Source organism: Salarias fasciatus (genome assembly GCF_902148845.1).
Source record: "Salarias fasciatus chromosome 7 unlocalized genomic scaffold, fSalaFa1.1 super_scaffold_4, whole genome shotgun sequence".
In the NCBI taxonomy this organism is placed as follows: domain Eukaryota; kingdom Metazoa; phylum Chordata; class Actinopteri; order Blenniiformes; family Blenniidae; genus Salarias; species Salarias fasciatus.
In genome coordinates this window covers 24,841,669-24,862,848 of record NW_021941229.1, presented here as the reverse complement: position 1 = coordinate 24,862,848, position 21,180 = coordinate 24,841,669, and the positions used below count along the sequence as shown (strand labels likewise).

General features: G+C 49.6%; 1 protein-coding gene across 1 annotated transcript; it reads left to right on the top strand.

Annotated features, from left to right (window-relative positions):
- The first annotated feature begins 6,273 nt into the window (after positions 1–6,273).
- On the top strand, positions 6,274–8,436 carry LOC115383206 (gastrula zinc finger protein XlCGF57.1-like). Its single transcript, XM_030085317.1, has one exon. It carries the CDS (start codon positions 6,581–6,583, stop codon positions 8,048–8,050), a length of 1,470 nt encoding a protein of 489 aa, XP_029941177.1. The 5' UTR covers positions 6,274–6,580; the 3' UTR covers positions 8,051–8,436.
- Positions 8,437–21,180: the final 12,744 nt, after the last annotated feature.

Sequence of the window (21,180 nt, the reverse complement as noted above, 5' to 3'; positions counted from 1 at the left end):
TAAGGGGGGGTAAAGGGGGGGCTGCATGTTTTTGAGTTCTCTTTGGGGAGGCCCGCTATCTCATGCTTTAAAAACCCCTGGGTGAGAGAGAGGAAGACAAAGTAATCATCTGCAGTGACTCGGTGTCTACTAAAGAGCATCCGGTCAGGTAAATCACGCAGTAGACCAGACTTAATTCGTACAGTAATGCTGGAAACACAAAGGAATTAAGGGACAAAGGATGGAAAGTGTTTATTCGTGTGAATTCCTGCTCATGTGGGTGTTGGAAGAAATGAGATAGTTGATAAGAGCAGTGAGAAAAGTACATATTGATGCACCCATCAGACTGTCCAGGTCCCAGGGGAAGTCCATAGTGTGGAGAGAAATAAATAAAAAGTGGCAGCAGCTTTGGGACAAAGAAAAAAGAGGAAGACGCCTGTACAGCATACAGAAGGAAGTGGGAAGTACGAGGATGGGAGGAGGCAGCAGAGAAGAGGAGACAACTATTACACGACTAAGAATTGGTTATACGTACCTAAATATTACAAAACATCCAATGGGGAAACATCCAACAGGACTGTGTGATACACGCCAGGAGCAGGAGAAGCAGTGGAACATGTGTTAGTAAACTGCAGGAAATACCACCAAGAAAGAGGGGAAATGGTGGGAGGTTTATGGCAAGAAGGAATGGAGGGGGGAGGGGAGAGGGAAATGTTGAAATGGGGAAGAGGGGGAGGAAATTTGATGACATTCCTGAAGGAAGAAGAAGAAGACGAAGAAGTAGTAGTAGTAGTAGTTGTTGTTGTCAAAGCGGCTGTGCTGCTGTGTCTCTCAGAGGAAAGATTTCACCTCCTGCAGCAACAATGAGTCCAGTTCAGGCTTTGAGAGAGTTTATCAAGCAGCGACTAACTGCTGCTGCTGGAGAAATATTCACCGCGTTTCAACAAACTGTCGTCCAGTTCGAGGAGGAGATTGATCGACAGGGGAAACTTCTGGAAATCAACTGGAAACATCAAGTCAGGTTCCACAGAACAGGTATTGAAACGTGAGAATGAACACATGAATGTGACTCCTGGAGGATCGTTACATTTATTTTACAGCTTGCAGTCAGAAACGAGGCTGCAGCTGCAGTTCTTGTTCACAGTGAAATAACAGAAAGCTTCAGTATTAAACAGCTTCTGGATCAGAAACAGAGGAAACGGAGTTTGAGCTGTTTGCAAACTGAGGACGTGATTTATTTACACTCAGTCTGAGCTAACACGCGTTTGTGCAGATTTTACGGTTCACGTTTATAATCCAAACATTTCAGTAAATCGTTCAGCGTAATGATGCGTTCAAGTGTTGCTCGGAAAGAAGTCTGAAACATGCTACCTTGGAAACTTCCCACAAAGGTTTCAGAGCTGAGCGAAAGTAATGTTGAATCCAGACAGTTTTCCCATTTATCCTTTAAACCACACAGGTTCTGTCAGTTTTACGGAAATTAGCAGATTTTGTTTTGTTTTTAGCGTTGCTATTTTCAGTGTATCCTGTCTGGGTTCATCCACCCATCACTGTAAAACAGGGGTGTCCAACCTTTTTCGACCCAAGATCTTCTTTTCAAATAGCCCATCCCTCCGGGTCAACCCCGGCTGGGTCCACTTGTCCAGTTGTGCGTGTGTGTGTGTGTGTGTGTGTGTGTGTGTGTGTGTGTGTGTGTGTGTGTGTGTGTGTGTGTGTGTGTGTGTGTGCGCGCGCGCGCGCGCGCGCGTGGTGTGGAGTTGGGGGGGCTGCTGCTGCCGTCTGCACTGTCCGCACGCCGTTCAGCGGCACAGCTGCTAATGATCGTGTGCATGAAGCACTGCATGCACGCACACACTCGCTCGCGCTCTCTCTTGCGCGCACACTGTCTTTCTTTTTTTTTAACACACACTTTTTTTTCCCTGCCCCTTGCAATCGACCTGGGGACACTCCGATGGACTGGTTGAGCACCCCTGCTGTCAAACCTTCACATCCATCACATCAGTGACTTCAGTCTTGTTTCCCTCCAGAGAGTCCACAGCAACACATGGGTAACCAGAAGACGAGCTCCAGTCTGGAGCAGGAGGAACATGAAGCTCCACACATTAAAGAGGAGGAGGATGTTGTTGAGGTGACTGTTACTGATGGTGAAGGAGACGATTCCCACCACTCCGTGAGAGACCTGACCATCCAGAGTCTAACTGCTGCTGCTGAGGAGATATTCACCCTGTTTCAACAAACTGTGGTTCAGTACGAGGAGGAGATCGGTCGCCAACGCAGAATGCTGGAAATCGACTGGAATCCTCAGATCAGGTTACACAGAACAGGTATGGAAACGCTGTGAGCAGACGTGCTTGATGGAACTAGGACTACTTTTCCCCTCACTGGTCTGAACTAGGCCTGCACAATATATCGTTTGAACATCGCCATCGCAATGTGCGCATGTGCAATAGTCACATCGCAGGATGTGCAATATTTTTATTATTATTATTTTTAACTTTTGTTTTGCTTCGGAAAAGCAGCAAGCTGCTCCATGCTCCGCACAGCCGCTCTCTCCCTCCCTCCTGCTCAGTACTCGCCGCCCCCCTCCCTCCACCACAGCAGGGGGGGGGGTTCGGGCTACACTCTGAACACAGGCGACATGCAGGAGGAAGCGACTGAGGATTTAGTCCCCAAAAGAAGGCCAACATGTGAAATTTGGATATATTTCGCTATAAAAAAAAGACGATACAGAACAAAAAAACGTTCTCTGCCGACAGTGCCTCGTCGTGGTTTCCTCAACACGATTTAATACGTCAAACCTGTTGGACCATTTGAAACGCCATCACAAGCTCCTGTAGTTCCAGTGCAAAAGCAAAGACCCCAGGTGAAACTTCATCTTCTCAAAAAACAATTACAGAAGCCTTTGCCGGTATAACACCGTATGATAGGAACTCCAAACAGCATCGACAAATCATGGATGCAATAACTTTTTAGCTAGCGAAAGACATGGTGCCATTGAACACCGTGGATCGTTAAAGAGGGGTTTTAAAAAATGATCCGCATGCTCGACAAGCGGTATGAAACACCACGTATTTCTCTCAAGTGGCCATCTCCCCAAATAGAGCTATTCAGGTCATCTGGGAAAAATTCTTCTATTTTTAATATTGCAATATATATCGCAATATATCGCAAGCCCCCAAAAAATCGCAATGTCAGTTTTTTCCAATATCGTGCAGCCCTAGTCTGAACAGTAAAGTTGTGGAGGTTGGTGTTGTTTGAAGAGGCTTTTCCTGACAACATTTCAAAGCAGGATGTCTCATTATCCCTCCACCTCAGGTAGTGGAGTAAACAGTTTCCAGAATGTTGTAGGTGAGTGAAGACATCGCCTGAAAAAAGTTAACCCAATTAAGTAATCAATCAGCAGCTAAAGATGATCAGTAAGTGTCAATGGGACTGGACTGCGTTTGAATGAAAGGTTTCAGTTTGGAGGAGGTCAGGCCCACGTCGCCCCTTCGGGCTAAGCCCGGCCGGGCCCCGTGGGCCTGACCTCCGGTGGGCTCACCACCCACCGAGGTGTAATGTTCAAGAATCAGTCCATGTGTTTTAATCCAAGAACTTTAATAAATGAATGAAATGAAGTCCAGTCACATGTCGGAGCTCTCCGTTTTTAGGGTAAACATTCACACTGTGCATGCGCATCTCTGTAGTAAAAGTGCAATAGAGTGCACTTTTGTAACACAAAACCTAAACACACCAAATGGATTATTAAACAGGGTCAATAAAAATGCAAACTTAGCTGGTTACCACTTAAAGGGCAACAATTTAGAACAAAAACAATTTAACTTTAATATCTATAACCTGAGTGAATAATACAGCTGCTTGAGGACAATTTTTTGTTCAGAGATCGAAGCTTTTATCTGCTTTTAAAAATGAGGTAAAAGATAATGAACAATAAAGTACACTTTTGTAACACAAAAAACTAAACACACCAAATAGCTTTTTAGCAGTTTTAATGGGATATAGTTTTAATAGTTGTGCCATACGACCACCAGAGGGCTCTGTCTCCATTGAAATGCAGCCCCTCATAATCCCAATAAATCAAAGATGTTCCACTAGTTATTAGACTAAAGGGCCATTTCAGCTGTTAACTTGATGGTGTGTTCACTAAGTGTCTTTTCACATTTCTGTGATTTCTTGGATATAAAATCCTTCATGTTAGTTTGTGAACTGCTAGCGGTAGCTCGCTAGCTAGCATTAGCATCGGTGATAGCTTCAGCGTCTCTCTCTCCAGCTTTTCCGGGTGTTTCTATGGTGGCTGATCTCTTGTAGATCCCGTACTGCTGCTGTAAACCAGCTTTGCCTGACACAGCCTACACCCAACAGTAGTTCCAGTTAGAGAAGCTGTCACACCTCTGCTCGTTGTTAGCTGCCTTTGCTCCCCGAACGCAGCACTGGCTGTGGCAGCATCTTTTTTTTCTGTTTTTTCATTTTTTTAATCATAGTTAATGTTGCTCCGCATGTATCTATTATGTATGTGGATAACTGCACTAGAGGGAATATTTAGTTCATATTATCTGAAGCTTTCAGGTAACATCATCACTCCAAAAAATATATAGGTGAAAAAATAACGAGGAGAACTTGCCCTATAGACGGTTTAATGATCTTTCTGATTTATGAGATCGTCCCCACGTTATAATCCTTAACGATCTTATATCGTCATATTGCACACCCCGAGCTCCAACTTTAGGGGTATCACACTCCTCAGCCTCCCCGGGAAAGTCTATGCCAGGGTACTGGAGAGGAGGATCCGTCCGATAGTCGAACCTTGGATTCAGGAGGAACAATGTGGTTTTCGTCCTGGTGGTGGAACAGTGGACCAGCTCTACACCCTCCATAGGGTGCACGAGGGTTCGTGGGAGTTCACCCAACCAGTCCACATGTGTTTTGTGGACTTGGAGAAGGTGTTCGACCGCGTCCCTCGTGGTGTCTTGCGGGGGGGGGGGGGGGGGGGGGGGTGCTCCAGGAATACGGAGTCCGGGGCTCCTTGTTAAGGGCCGTCCAGTCTCTGTATGACCGGAGTAAGAGTCTGGTCTGCATTGCCATCGGACCTGTTCCCGGTGCATGTTGGACTCCGGCAGGGCTGCCCTTTGTCACCGGTTCTGTTTATAATCTTTATGAACAGAATTTCTAGGTGCAGTCAGGGGCCGGAGGGGGTCCGGTTCGGGAACCACAGGATTTCAGCTGTGCTTTTTGCAGATGATGTTGTCCTGTTGGCTTCATCGAACCCGGACCTACAGCATGCACTGGGGCGGTTCGCAGCTGAGTGTGAAGTGACAGGGATGAGGATCAGCACCTCCAAATCCGAGGCCATGGTCCTCGACCAGAGGAAGGTGGCTTGCCCTCTCCAGGTCGGTGGAGAGACTCTGCCTCATGTGGAGGAGTTTAAGTATCTTAGGGTCTTGTTCACGAGTAGGTGGCAGATGAAGCGTGAGATTGACAGGCGGATCGGTGCAGCGGCTGCAGTGATGCGGTTGTTGTATCGGTCCGTTGTGGTGAAGAGGGAGCTGAGCCCAAAGGCGAAGCTCTCAATTTACCGGTAAGTCTACGTTCCCACCCTCACCTATGGTCATGAGCTTTGGGTCATGACCAAAAGGACAAGATCCTGGATACAAGCGGCTGAAATGAGTTTCTTTCGTAGGGTGGCTGGGTGCTCCCTTAGAGATAAGGTGAGGAGATCAGTCACTAGGGAGGAGCTCGGAGTAGAGCCGCGACTCCTCCACATCGAGAGGAGCCAGCTGAGGTGGCTCGGGCATCTGTCTAGGATGCCTCCTGGATGCCTCCCTAGGGAGGTGTTCCAGGCGTGTCCCACTGGGAGGAGACCCCGGGGAAGACCCAGGACATGCTGGATAGACTATGTCTCGCGGCTGGCCTGGGAACGCCTTGGGATCCTCCCAGAGGAACTGGAGGAAGTGTCTGGGGACAGGGAAGTCTGGGCTTCCCTGCTGAGACTGCTGCCCCTGCAACCTGGTCCCTGATAAGTGGTAGAAAATGTATGGATGGATGGTGAGAACACGATTCAGTTATTTATGAGGAGGCTGACTTACAGATTCACACTTGGCTCAACCCAAGTCGGTATGAACATGCTCTGAGGCTTCTCACTTGTGTGAGAAGCCTCCTTCTTGTGATACTAATCAGATAATCTTTGGTCTCCTGCTTTTGTTTCCTTGCAGAGCTCCAACAGGACCATGCCTGCAGAGAGGAGCAGCTCTTTAAACAGGAAACAAACTACTGTCTAGAACAGGACGACCCAGAACCTCCACAGATCATAGAGGAAGAAGAAGAACCAGAAACTCAACAGAACAAACAAGAAGAACCAGAACCTTCACAGATCAACAAAGGAGAACCAGGACTTCATCAGTTTAAGGAGGAGCAGGGGGAACCAAAATCCTCACAGATTGAGGAACACGAGGAACTCAGTACCAGCCAGAAGGGAGAACAGTTTGATTGTGAAACCTTGAAGGTTCCTTCTGTTGAGGATCACAGTGATCTGAGTGAACTAGAAGTACCAGAGACTGAGCGGTTCCCCTCTCAGGACTCTGAAGTCCACCATGAGAAAAGACACATGGACTCAGAATCAACTCCAAACGCGAAGCTGAAAAAACTCAAGGTGTTTCATAAAAAGAGTGCGAACAATTTTGATGTTTCAGAGAAGCAGGCTGAATGTGAAAAGCTTCTTTCTGAAGAAACGTGTGAGAAAACTGACCATGAAAAACATCGGTTATGTCCGAAGGTCAGAGTGGTCACTGCTGAGAAGATACTTTATGAAACATGCGGGAAAAGTTTCAGTCAACCGAGTCATTTGTTGGTCCACAAGAGAACTCGCAGAGGTGGGAAGCCTCATTCTTGTGAAACATGTGGCAAAAGTTTCAAGAAACCGAGTCTTTTGTTGCGCCACATGACAGTTCACACAGGTGAGAAGCCATATTCTTGTGAAACATGTGGCAAAAGTTTCAGTCAACAGAGTTATTTGTTGGTCCACAATAGAACTCACACAGGTGAGAAGCCATACTCTTGTGAAACATGTGGCAAAAGTTTCAGTCAATCGAGTCGTTTGTTGGTCCACAAGAGAATTCACACAGGTGAGAAGCCTCATTCTTGTGAAACATGTGGCAAACGGTTCATCGAACGGAGTGATTTGAAGGTCCACATGAGAACTCATACAGGTGAGAAACCTTATTCTTGTGAGACATGTGGCAAAAGTTTTGGCCATCAGAGTTATTTGTTGGTTCACATGAGAATTCACACAGGTGAGAAGCCTCATTCTTGCGAAACATGTGGCAAAAGGTTCAGTGAACGGCGTGATTTGAAGGTCCACATGAGAACTCACACAGGTGAAAAGCCTTATTCTTGTGAAACATGTGGCAAAAGCTTTGGCGGACAGAGTAATTTGTTGTGCCACATGAGAATTCACACAGGTGAGAAGCCTCATTCTTGTGAAACATGTGGCAAAAGTTTTGCCCGACAGAGTCATTTACTGTGCCACATGAGAACTCACACAGGGGAGAAGCCTCATTCTTGTGAAACATGTGGCAAAAGGTTCAGTCAACAGCGTGATTTGAAGGTCCACATGAGAACTCATACAGGTGAGAAGCCTTATTCTTGTGAGACATGTGGCAAAAGTTTTGGCAATCAGAATTATTTGTTGGTCCACATGAGAATTCACACAGGTGAGAAGCCTTATTCTTGTGCAACATGTGGCAGAAGCTTTGGCCAACAGAGTAGTTTGTTGTCCCACATGAGAACTCACACAGGTGAGAAGCCTCATTCTTGTGAAACATGTGGCAAAAGGTTCAGTCAACAGTGTGATTTGTTGCGCCACATGAGAATTCACACAGGTGAGAAGCCTCATTCTTGTGAAACATGTGGCAAAAGTTTTGCCCAACTGAGTCATTTGTTGCGCCACATGACAGTTCACACAGATGAGAAGCCTCATTCTTGTGAAACATGTGGCAAAAGTTTTGGCCTTCAGAATTATTTGTTGGTCCACATGAGAACTCACACAGGTGAGAAGCCTCGTTCTTGTGAAACGTAGGAAAAGGTTCAGTTCATAGAGCACACATTTCAGTTTGTGGTCTGTCACAATGAATGTGAACTTTCAAGAAATGCAAATAAAATGTTGATGTGAACCAATGGGTTTTATTCTTTGCAGTTTCTTTTTCATTGGACTGAGTCGTAATTGAACTTTTCACTCCTTAAAGCTCACTTCCATGCAACACATGACTGCTGATCAGTGTTGGGTATGAATGCGTTATTACTAATGGTGTTATGTAACGGCGTCACTTTTTTCAGTAACGAGTAACGTAACGCGTTCTTTTTTTAATTCAGTATCTCCGTTTCCATAACCAAACATTGTATTACTCCGTTCCTTTTGGCGAGGTTTCATACATTTTCATTGCAATGGCGCACCGTTCCTGTAACATTCCAGCGATCAATAAAGTTTTATTGAATTGAAAAACATTCAGCGCTCTCTCTCCTGCGTCCGTGCTCCAGTTAGTGCCTCTCGACCACTCTGATGAGCAACAAGATGCCAGAGAAGAATAGTTTCCGATCGTGGAGATATTCACATTATTTCACGCATAAATGGTAAATGGTAAATGGACTACACTTGTATAGCGCTTTTTACCCTGCATGACAGAGCCCAAAGTGCTTCAAACTGCAATATCACATTAACCCATTCACACCATACTGGGTGGTGGTAAGCTACTATTGTAGCCACAGCTGCCCTGGGGCAGACTGACGGAAGCGAGGCTGCCAATCTGCGCCATCGGCCCCTCCCACCACCACCAACCATTCACTCTCACAACATCCATACTTAGGCAGGGTGGGTGAAGTGTCTTGCCCAAGGACACAATGCATCACGACTATGATTTAATTTAATTCATTTACTTAACCTGTTCGGCCCGACGGACCGACAGCTGCATGCCACTTCACCATGCGTAAAAAGTGACTAAAGTGCTGTGTGGATGTTTTCTATCAATTGTGTCTCAAACAAGAAACCTTAATCTCACTAAGTGAATGCTCCAGCTGCACTTTGACGACTGAGGGTTTGTTTTATAACAACTTTAAAATCCAGATGCAACGATTCGACATGCCCCCCTCACCCGCACCTCCAGACACAAAACGCAACAGAACGCAAGATCCGTCTGCTGCACACTTTAAGATGACACCAGGTAGAATATTCTCTGAGCCGACCACCTCCCATCAGTGGCAAAACAAACCCAAAACCGATCTTTACATTCACAGCCAGCACCTCAGATCGCATGTTTCTCACACACTTCTTCACCAAATGTCAAAGCTGTTCACACCAAACACAACATGTTTTATTACCTTACCATTTTGTGGTAATTTTCCATCTATCCAGGCTCTCCTCTGACCAGAATTAACATCATAATCCTCTGGAATAGTGAAAGAGCGTCATGCACCAGACTGTATGTGCTGTCCCTTGTCACCATCTTGTAGGCTTGTCGTTAATTTTGGGAGCTCAAATAAAGTTTGTTGACATTCTGTTATGGGTCGGGTCGGAGGCTCAGGTGCAGACGACACGGGAGAACAGGTGGCGAGTGAAAAAAACTGATTTATTCGGAGAACTGAAGGTGAGTACAGAAGCTGAGTTGGACCAAGCTGGGTCCGAGGTGGCTCTCGGCAAAGTTCCAGTCCAAGATTTGGATCCGAGTCCGGAAGTAATTTGGAGCAGGCGGGCGGCAGGAGCGACAGGAGGCTGCAAGGTGTGCGACAGGCAGAGCGGATCCCAGACTGAGAACAGAGGAGAAAACAGAGTGAGTTCAAAGTTCACAAGAGCAGGTCGAAGCAGGCACGGCTAACACACGTTAGTAGATGCTAAGATCCAGCGCCGATTCCAGCCAAGGACGCCACTTAAATAGTGACCGGGGAGAGCAACTGAACTTCATCTGGCTGATGAGCTGGAACCACGCCTCCGAAAACCTGCTCCAGCACCGCCAACCTGAAAATCAAACAAACAGCCTCCCTACGATGACGGCGGGGGGCTGGCCGTATCAGTACCCCTCCTCCTACGTGTGCCTCCAGGCACACGCGCCAATCGCCCAGGATGGCGGCGATGAAACTCCCGGACGAGACTGGGGTCCATAATGCGGCACCGGGGGACCCAGGAATGCTCCTCTGGTCCATAACCCTCCCAGTCCACCAGGTACTGGACCCCTCGACCCTGGCGACGCACATCCAAAAGCCGCTGCACAGTATAAACCAGGCCGCCATCCAACATCCTGAGCGAAGGCGGGGCACGGACAGGGGGGACCAGGTCACTCTCGGCCACAGGCTTGACCTGAGAGATGTGGAAGGTGGGGTGGATGCGCATGGAGGAGGGAAGCTTGGGACGCACTGCACAGGGATTGGTGATCCTCTCCACTTCGAACGGTCCCACAAAGCGAGGGGCCAGCTTCCTGGATTCCACCCTGAGGGGCAGGTCCTTGGCCCACAACCAGACCTTCTGTCCAGGGGAATAGATGGGAGCGGCGGTCCGCTTACGGTTGCCCTGCTGCTCCATTCTATGGGAAGACCTGAGCAGGGCAGCCCGCGCTCTCTTCCAGACCCGTTCACACCTCCTCATCGCAGCTTGAACGGAAGGGACAGCCAACTCCTGTTCCCGGGACGGAAACAGAGGGGGCTGGTACCCCAGAGAGCACTGAAAAGGAGACAAGCCTGAAGAGGAGCTAACCTGTCAGTTATGCGCGTATTCCACCCAAGGCAGGTGAGCGCTCCAGGCCACAGGATCCTCCGCACAAAAATACCGGAGCAGGGTCTCCATCTCCTGATTCAGATGCTCCGTCTGACCATTAGGCTGGGGATGGAAACCAGATGAAAGGCTCACCTTGGCTCCCAACGCCAAACAAAATGCTCTCCAAACCTCCAAGGTGAACTGAGGTCCCCGGTTGGGCACGATATCCGCAGGGATGCCATGCACGCGGAAGACTTCTGTAACGAGCAGGTCTGCTGCCTCCTTGGCCGATGGCAGCTTACAGAGGGCGACAAAGTGGGAAGCCTTGGAAAACCTGTCCACAATAGAGAGGATCGTGGTTTTACCGTTGGAGGGAGGCAGGCCAGTGACGAAGTCCAGTGCAATATGGGACCACGGCTGACTAGGCACCGGCAAGGGTTGATGGAGGCCAGAACTGGGCCAAGTGGATGTCTTATTCCGGGCGCAGACAACGCAGGCCGCCACAAACTCCCGCGTGTCCTTGTCCATCGATTGCCACCTAAACCTCTGTCGCAGAACTCCCAAGGTGCGGGTGACTCCAGGGTGGCAGAAAAGCTGAGAAGAGTGTCCCCACTGCAGGACCTGAGAGCGGACAGAGCTGGGCACAAACAGGCAGTTAGCGGGGCCGTTACCTGGACCTGGCTCGTGCTGTTGAGCCTGTTGCACTAGAGACTCCACCACCCATGTGAGAGATCCGACGGTGCAGGACTGGGGAAGGATGGAACCCGGTTCTGATGGGGAGTCCTCGGTGGCAAACTGGCGTGACAGAGCGTCTGGCTTGATGTTTCGCAACCCCGGGCGGTAGGTCAAGGTGAAGTTGAAACGTCCAAAAAACGGAGTCCAATGGGCCTGGCGGGAGTTCAGACGTTTAGCAGAATGCACATACTCAAGGTTCTTGTGATCAGTCCACACAATGAATGGCTGCTCAGCCCCCTCCAGCCAGTGCCTCCACTTCTCCAACACCAGCTTGAGCGCCACAAGCTCTCGGTTGCTGATGTCATAATTGCGTTCTGCTGGTGAGAGGCGGGGAGAAAAAAAGGCACAGGGGTGAAGCTTGTTGTCTGAGGTTGGGTGCTGAGACAGAACGGCTCCCACTCTGGTTTCCGAGGCATCTACCTCTACCACAAACTGGAGACTGGGATCAGGCTGAATTAGTATGGGAGCCACAGTGAATCGAACCTTGAGTTCTTGGAAGGCCTTTGCGGCCTCCGGAGACCAAACAAATGGACGAGTGGTGGACGTGAGAGCAGTGAGGGGCGCAGCCACCTTACTGTAGTTCCTGATGAACCGGCGGTAGAAGTTGGCAAAACCCAGGAACCGCTGAAGCTGCTTCCGATTCTCCGGCTGAGGCCACTCCTGTACCGCTGCCAGCTTAGCTGGATCCATGCAAGTCTCTCCCTGTGAGATGATGAAACCCAAGAAGGACACAGTGGACTGATGGAACTCACACTTCTCAGCCTTAACATACAGGTGGTTCTTCAGGAGTCTCTCCAGGACCAGACGGACATGCTGGATGTGTTCCTCGGTACTGCGGGAGTAGATCAAGACATCGTCAAGGTACACAAAAACGAAGCGATCAATGAAGTCTCGGAGCACATCATTCATGAGGTTCTGAAAAACTGCAGGAGCGTTAGTGAGTCCAAATGGCATAACCAAGCACTCAAAATGGCCCAGTGGGGTGTTGAATGCGGTCTTCCATTCATCCCCCTCACGAATGCGAACCAGGTGATAGGCGTTGCGGAGATCCAGTTTAGTGAACACCGTGGCACCGTGCAGAGGAAGGAAGGCAGAGCTAAGCAGGGGCAGCGGATAACGGTTCTTAACGGTGATGTCATTTAGACCTCTGAAATCAATGCAGGGTCTCAGAGAGCCGTCCTTCTTGCTGACGAAGAAAAACCCCGCCGCCACCGGAGAAGAAGAGGGACGAATGGTGCCAGCCGCCAGGGACTCCCGAATGTAGGTCTCCATGGCGGTGCGCTCAGGCTGGGTAAGATTGTACAGCCGGCTGTGGGGCAATGTGGCTCCTGGAAGCAGATCGATGGGACAGTCATAAGGTCTGTGTGGCGGCAGAGAGAGGGCCTTGCTCTTACTGAAAACTTGGGCCAGGTTGTGATACGTCTCGGGGTTGTATGTTCCATTCACTTTCACAATCACCGTCTTGTCTGCAGCTGGGTGCCTCTCTGTCCCTCTCACACACCTGCAGCTCATCACCTGAGTGCTCCTGCGCCCCCTGGTGGTTAAATTAAAGAAATGATAAATGGTGTCTCCTTTCTCCCTCTCCCTCCTTTTTGCCCCCCCCCCCCCCCCCCCCCCCCCCCCCCCCCCCCTCTTCTCTCATCTCCTTTCACTGAATATTGAAGTAACTCATACTTAAAGGTGCATTAAGGCAGGGTTTCCCAACCCTGGTCCTCGGGGAACACTATCCTGCATGTTTTGGATGTTTCCCTCTTCCAACACACCTGATTCAAATGATCAGGATTGTGATCAGGCTTCTGCAGAGCATGATAACGAGCTGGTCATGTGAATCAGGTGTGTTGGAAGAGGGAAACATCCAAAACATGCAGGATAGTGTTCCCCGAGGACCAGGGTTGGGAAACCCTGCATTAAGGAGTTTGCACAATTCATGTGAAACAACGGCCCCTGCAGGCCTTAGGTGTAACTGCAGCTTAGTGAAACGCTGGTGTCTGTGGCTTGCGTCCATGTACGTGCACGGAAGAGGGGAACTCCTTCCTCGCTCTTTTGGTGCTCAAGTAACCTTTAAATTTCTTTTGCCTTGTGGGGTCTGTGCTGGAGTTGTGGCAGTGCTAGAAGCTGGTCTTTTCTGGCGGAGTAATGGTGGACAAAACGAAAGTGAAGGAAGTCAGGCCAACGGGAGCGCGCATTACGTCACATCCTCTCAAATTCTCCCCAAGAAATGCAAATTGCCAGACCAGCACTGCAACTTTCAAGTGACGATTTAGCGCTGTTAGTGGTACTTGCAATGAATATGTCAGGGCACATTCTACACATCATTGAATATTTGTAACATATTTATGGTGGAAAGTAAGTATTTTTAAAGTTGAAAAACTCCTTAATGCACCTTTAATAAATCAGTTATTTACTCTGGTTTTACATCCTAAATATTAACAGTCGTTTAAATATAGTTCTACTTTGTGTGGTGCTGAGCCCACCTACAGGCTTGGCTATTGGTAACCTCCTTTGGCGCCAGCCAGACACTGAGACAGATCAAAGCAGCTGCCCGCCAATCCTGTACGTGCGGTGGCACATCCCACACTCCTCACCATGGCTATATAGCCGGGTGAGCCCTTCAATCTCCCTTCTTCTTTCTCAGCTCCTGAGATCTAGATCGATGCAAGCCAAAGACAAAGACGGACAAGTCCGCCCGAGATAACTTGCCTTACGGCATTGGGCTCTTCACCTGCTGCAGCTGCGAGACTCCGCTGCACGAGAGGGACCGAAAGGACCGCTGCTTCACCTGCCCTGAGGTAAGCTCAAGCTCAGCGTGCTTCCTGTTCAGCCTGCCTTCTTCTTCCCACCAGAAGAAGTTGAGTGCCGGGCTGCCTTCATGGGAGCCGTGACTCCCACTTCTGCACCGCGAACCAGGGGAGCGTCTCGCGGCTGTGTTCACTGCAGCCTCCCCTGGGTGCCGAACATGCAAAATGTAACGAGGCTCCGGTGTCACGGAGGCCTCCTCCCTCTCGCTCCTGTACCGCAACATATGTAATAGGCTGTCAGGCCCGTTTCATCACTAAGAGCTACACCTCTAGTGATCGCGCTCACGCCACAGAGGTGGACTAAGCTCGACAGGGGTGTCTCCCCCTCTTCTTCGGCCGCTACACGGGAGAAGACAGAGGCAGCCGGGGACGCTCTGGCTGAGGCCAGATGCCTCGCGCTCGCCGGAATGGTGGTATGTGACACGCCCCGGCTCATGGGCCCTGGGCCTTCCCCGGCCAGGATCGCTGAGCACCCCTCCCCAACGACCTTGGCATGTCTCTACGCGGAGATGTAGGGACGTCAGCGGAGGCGCCCTGTCACCCCGCTAGCTCCACGTCTGATCAGCGGTGGAGCCCGGGAAAATATAACCGCCCCGGGTCTGATCACAGCGCCGCTAGCTCGACGCGCCCCTTGCTCGCGCTGCCTGCACACTCCCAGGCCAGTAGCACTGAGCGTTCCTCTCCCGCATCTTTCGCCTGTTCTTCTCCGCCGGGCTCGCGGCGGAGCCAGGGAAAGTATGACCGGCCCAGGTCCATGAGTGACGGCACCTGCGCTGTAGGCAGTGTGGTGCTGTCTCCCCGCTGCCCGGGTCTGATCACGGTGCCGCTGGCTCGATGCGACTTGAGCTCACGGCCGCTTCATCTGCATCAGCCGCCACATTTTGGCAGGAGTTAGAAGGACACCTGGCTTCTCCTCCCACCCCTAGCCAAGGATACGCATGACCTTTTCTGGGGAGGCCCCAGCGCCTGTACTCCGAGACGGCAGGTGAGCCGGTGTTTCTGGGTGTGAACGCAATGCAACCGCTGACACTTCACTTCCACACACAGGGAGACGTGCTGGGCCCGCTCTCACCCTGGCTGTCCAGGATGCTGAGAAACGGTTACGCCCTGCAGTTTGCACGTCGTCCACCCCCATCCTGTGGCATCCTCTGCACATGGCTCAGTTGCCCCTCTGAGACGGCTGCGCTCCTGGAGGAGGTGTCCTCTCTTCTGCGCAGAGGCCCAATAATGGAGGTGGACCTGGTGGAGGCGCACTCGGGTTTTAACTCCCCCTATTTCTTGGCTCCAAGAAGCAGGGGGGAAGTGGGGCCTATTCTGGACCTGCGCACCTCCAACTCTCATGTGACCACCAGGAGGTTCCGCATGCTGACGGTCAAACACCTCCTGGAGAGTGTCCGCTCTGGGGTTTGGATGACGTCAATCGATCTCAAGGATGCCTTTTTCTACATCCCCTCTCTTCTGAGGCACAGGGAGTTTCTCAGATTTAACATTGGGGATCGCTGTTTTCAGTACAACCCCCTCCCCTTCGATTCCTCCCTCGCTCCATGCACCATCTTCAAATGCGTCGAGACTGCGCTGGAGCCCCTCTGTCATTGAGGTTTGAGAATCCTCACCTACATTGATGACTGGTTGGTGCTGGTGTCTTCTCGGCAGGAAGCCGTGGAGCACACAGCCTGGGTTTCACAACACATCACAAAGTTGGCCTTGGTTGTGATCAAAGAAAAGAGTGCGCTGATTCAGGCCCAGTGGACCAGGTACCTGGGCCTGGAGCTGGATGCTTTGACCATGACGGCTCGTCTCTCCAGGGAGAGACAATCCTCACTTCTGTCAATGCTGCGGACTCTGGCGACGTCACCCGTTGTGCGGGTCCACCAGGTGAGGGTCGCCCTGGGCATGGTGGCGGTGGCCCACCCGGCGGTACGCCTCCGCCTTTGGTCGGTGAGGGATAGACACAGGAAGGTTCCTGTTCTGCCCTCGACACTGGAGGATCTTGCATCCTGGATGAACCCGGGTCACCTCCAACAGGGAATGCATATGGGCTGCGTCTCGCATCATGTCGAGGTGTTCCAGACCACTCTGCTGTGGGCGGTGTCTGGGAGTCCATGCCCTCTCACATCACTGTTTTGGAAATGACTGTGGTGCAGAAGGTGCTGCTTCATTTACAGTCCAGGCTGCTGGACAAAGAGGTCCTGGTCAGGTCGGACAACCCCACCGTGGTGGCCTACCTGAACAGACAGGGGGGGACCAGATTCCCGTCCCTGCACCGCAAGGCAGTAGATTCTGCTATGGGCAGATTCTCACCTGTCCTCTCTAAAAGCACGACACGTGCTCGGGGCTTGCAATGTCGGTGCGGACAGGATGTCTCTAGGAGGCCCACTACCTGAAGAGTGGTATCTCCCCCGAGTGATAACCCAGATCTGGCACAGGTTCGGCCACCCTGTGGCCAACCTTTTCGCCAGCGCAGAGAACGCACCGTACCCACTTTGGTTCTCGCTCAGGTTGTCAGACGAACCCCCTCTCGGGGTAGACCCCCTGGCTCATGGGGTTTGGCCTTCGGGGCTCCTGTACGTCTTCCCTCCAACCCACCTCCTGATTCATTTGCTGCGCAGGGTGAGGTTGTGGAGCCCTCACATTGTGGTGGTAGCCCCGGACAACCCAAGCGGAGCTAGATCTCCCCCCAGCGGTGGTGTCCACTATCCAGAGTGCCAGGGCCTCCCCTACTATCAGGGCCTATAGGTCTCAGTGGCGCCTCTTGGCATCATGGTGTTCAGAGAAGGGATTGGAGCCCGGCTTCTGCACCGCCGGCGGGGTTTGTTTTTTTTTTATACAAGGACTTCTGGATAGTGGCTGCTCTGCATCCACCCTCGCGGTGTTTGCATCGGCCATCACGACGGGGCACGAGGGCTTTGGGCGTTTCTCGGCATGCACCCACCCACTGGTGAAGCGCTTTTTAAGGGGTGTTTGTAGGCTGAGGCCTCCCTCTAGAGATGTGGTTCCCCCATGGGACCTCCACACCATGTTGGAGGGCCTGGGGGGCCTCCGTTCGAACTTTTGGAACAGGCGGATTTCTGCTATCTGTCTTTAAGGCTGTGCTCCTTTTGGCCTTGGCCTCTACCAAAAGCGTTGGAGATCTGTTCGCCCTTTTGGTCCACTCCTCCTGCTTGTCCTTCAGCCAGGATGGTGAGCTGCTTCATCTCTGGCCCAACCTGGCCTTTCACCCAAAAGTCATCACTTCGGACTTTCGTTCAAGGGTGATCCGAATCAGTGCACCTTGCACCTCACCTGGCTCACCAGTGGACGAGGCACGGCTGCGGTTTATGTGTCTGGCCAGGGCTCTGCATTGCTGAGTCGAGCGTACAGACCAGACCAGCTGTTTATGGGGTTTGGAGCCAGGGGGCATGGAGCCCCGCTGTCGTCCCTGTGCCTTGCCCACTGGGTTGGTGGTGCTATTAAGGCAGCTTATGAGGCACGGAACCGCCCACTACCGGCGGTGGTTCGGGCCCACTCCAGATGAGATGTCTCTGTGTTGGCGGCTCTGCGCAGTGGAGTCACTGTGGCTGCCTCCTGGTCTTTTGTGTCTACTTTTGTGCACTCCCATCTTGTGGATATGCGCGTGGGTTCAGTGGCTTTGTTGGTCTGAAGCGGGGACAGGGGTCCTGTTGCTCAGCCTGTCCAGCTGGGGGTACATTTATCCCTACGACCTCCGCCTTGGTATGTTACCAATAGCGAAGCCCGTAGGTGGGCTAAGCACCACACGGAGTAGAAATAATAGTTACTAGATGTAACTACAGTTCAACAAGTGTGTGCATGCCCACCTACCTACAATCCCAGCTGGACTGCCTCTCTCCTGTGAGCTGACTCAAAGAAGGGAGATTGAAGGGCTCACCTGGCTATATAGCCATGGTGAGAGGCGTGGGATGCGCCACCGCACGTACAGGATTGGCGCGGCAGCTGCTTTTATCTGTCTCAGTGTCTGGCTGGTGCCAAAGGAGGTTACTAATAGCGAAGCCTGGAGGTGGGCGCGCACACACTCGAAGAACTTTAGTTACGTCTAGTAACTATTATTTGCAAACACAACAACAACAACATAGAACTGTGTCAGAGACAACAACTGGCCACTGACCTCGTTTAGAATTAATTATGGACCTTACGCGCTCAGGACACTTGGGTTACAGAGGACAAGCAGTATGAAGGAAAATGGGCATGTTTTGTGGACTTTATGGACCGTTTTTTCTTTCGGGCTCGGTCGGTCTGTGTTTATTGACAACGAAAATCCCCCCAGTACCTCCATCTGCATTTGAACCATCAAAACAATGCTCCAGAGTGTTTCTCAGCATGAGGGTGAGTAGAAAATGAGGCCAAATCGTTTTTTGGGTGGAGTATTCCTTAGGGTTGAGCTAATGTATTCCGACTGTGTGCAAATCTTTACTGAAGAATCCAAAGACCCTGATAAGCAGAGATCTAGTCTCGGTGTAGTTGTTCCTGAGTTTAAATATTCAGAGGGCTCCAGAGCTCCAGACTGTTTGTCTGTATATACCGTTGAGTTATTGGCGATCGTGAAAGCTTTAAAATGGGTTAGCAAAGCCAGATAAAGTGCCTTTTTAATATGTTCAGATTCTGTGTCAGTCCTAAACAGCCTGAGTTCTTATAAATCTGCAAGGCAAGATATTTTGTTTGTTTATATACGTTTCTCATTCAGCAGGGGATGTCTGTGTGTCATGTGGGTTCCAGGTCATATGGGCTTCATCGGGAAGGAATCAGCAGATAGGGTGGCAAAGGCTCTTTTTAGGAATAGCATCGATGTAAATTTATCTCTGTCTAAGAATGAGGGGAAATCACTGATATGGTCCAAGGTTATGGAACAACGGCAAATGAGATGGAGGACAGAAACTCGGGGAAGACTTTGATTCACTATTATCAACAGTGTGTGAAAATCAGTTCCGAGCACAGGAAGAACAAGAAAAGAGCAAACAGTAGTCAATCGATTAATGTTGGGTCACACCTATTTAAATAGTTCTCTGCATGTAATTGGAAAGCGCATGACTGGGTATTGTGAGAAATGTAATAATAATGCTCCAGAAACTGTTTTGCATGTTTTGTTTGATTGCTCTCATTACGATAGTGAAAGGTCCATTTCCAAAGAGGAATTAAGTAAAGAAGGAATTCATCAGTTTTCCCTGAATAGTGTGGTATATAGTCGTAATCAGTGGCGGCTGGTGCACTTTTCTCCAAACTCCAAAATAGGCAGATGCCAAAAACAGGATTTCTGTTGATTTTAATGAATTAAAGAGTTTTTAAAATATTTTGAATTAAATTTAAGATAGATGCAAAGTCAGAGGGAAAATTGTGGTCACAGAATTTCTTTCAAACAAACCTAATTTATGGCCACAAAACAATTCTGAACAACCAAGATAAAAAAGCAAGCAAACATGTACTTAAGAATTAAATTATTGTATTTACATAAATCACAAGTGCAAAAAGCAACAATACTTTTGTATTACTACTTTTTGTACACAAATTTTGCCCTTCTGTCCTTGAGAGAAGCAAATTTCTCAATGATGATAAACTATTTATTTTATGATTTAAATGTGTTAATTTTATGTCAACAACGCAAATTGACATAGCACTTCTATAAAAGCAGACTATTATTTTCTGGAGGGCCTATATTAAGATGTGTGTCTCACAATATAGCAGTATTAAAAACATTGTGTGTACACCATTTACACTATTTAACTTACCTCTGTAGCTACTCTGAAGATCAAGTGGACCCAGTGTGCGGCGTTTGTCTGCCAGCTGAGATACACTGCCTCTGTGGCCCTGTCCCAATACTCGCACTCCCACCCTTGTGCCCCTCAATTGCGCGTTCCCGCTGAGGGGTGTGAGTGCGTAGGGTGTCCCAATCCTCCAGAGTGCTCTTTGGCCCCGCCCCCTTTGCGCCCTTGATCCACACTCCAGCGAAGCCCGCATCGGAGCGGACTCAGCCGAAGGAGATTACCCACAGTTCCTAACGGCCGACAAGACAGAAAAACATGGCGGTGGTCAGCGACGCTCCGGCGCCAAAAAAATGTATTTTCAAATGTAAGTATTACGATATTTGATTTTTTTATTATGATGTACCTGTGGGTTAGCACTGTTACTTAGAAAGATACATCGAATGTGAATTATTATTTCACTGATAAATGCACCGTTTTGTATTTACGGATACTGAATTAACCATAACGTGGAGTGGAATGACGAAGCAAAAGTGAAATTTGCACACGTTTAGTATATTTATATTTATACTTGCCATTTATTTATTTTGTGTATGGAGGTAAGCCCCCTTGAGATTCACCATCTCGTTTTCAAGGGGATGCTTCACGTCAGCTAAAATGAAACAAAAGACAATAGATTAAAATTACTGGTTGACGAAAGTCTGGCGCAGCGGCGAGTGCCTGGCGAATGAACCACATTCGTTTCTGGCTCTTCTTTCTCCGTAAAATCATCAACTGGTAATAATGATAATAATAATAATAATAATAATAATAATAATAATAATAATAATAATAATAATGCATTGGTTTTATATAGCGCTGGTGCAGTTTTGCAATCATTTTCAAAAGCAAAATTCCGAAGACAACGCCAACTCTCGCCATGATTAGTGCCGCAGATCTGATGCAGTGATGCAAAGCGATGACGTAACCATCACCGTCCCACTTCTTCAATTTTTGCACCCTTGTAACCTACGCACTCGAACCCTTACGCGCACTTCAACTAAGTGCACACTCCACTGAGGACCGTAGGGCGTAGTGTGGGTATTGGGACAGGGCCTGTGTTCTTATCTGCATCTCCAATTTATCGTCTCCAACTTCCTGCCTTGATCTGTGTGTCGGCTACATGTCAGCGCCTCCCATGGCGGGAGGGTGGTGGTACGAAAATAATCCCTTTGTATTCAGCTAT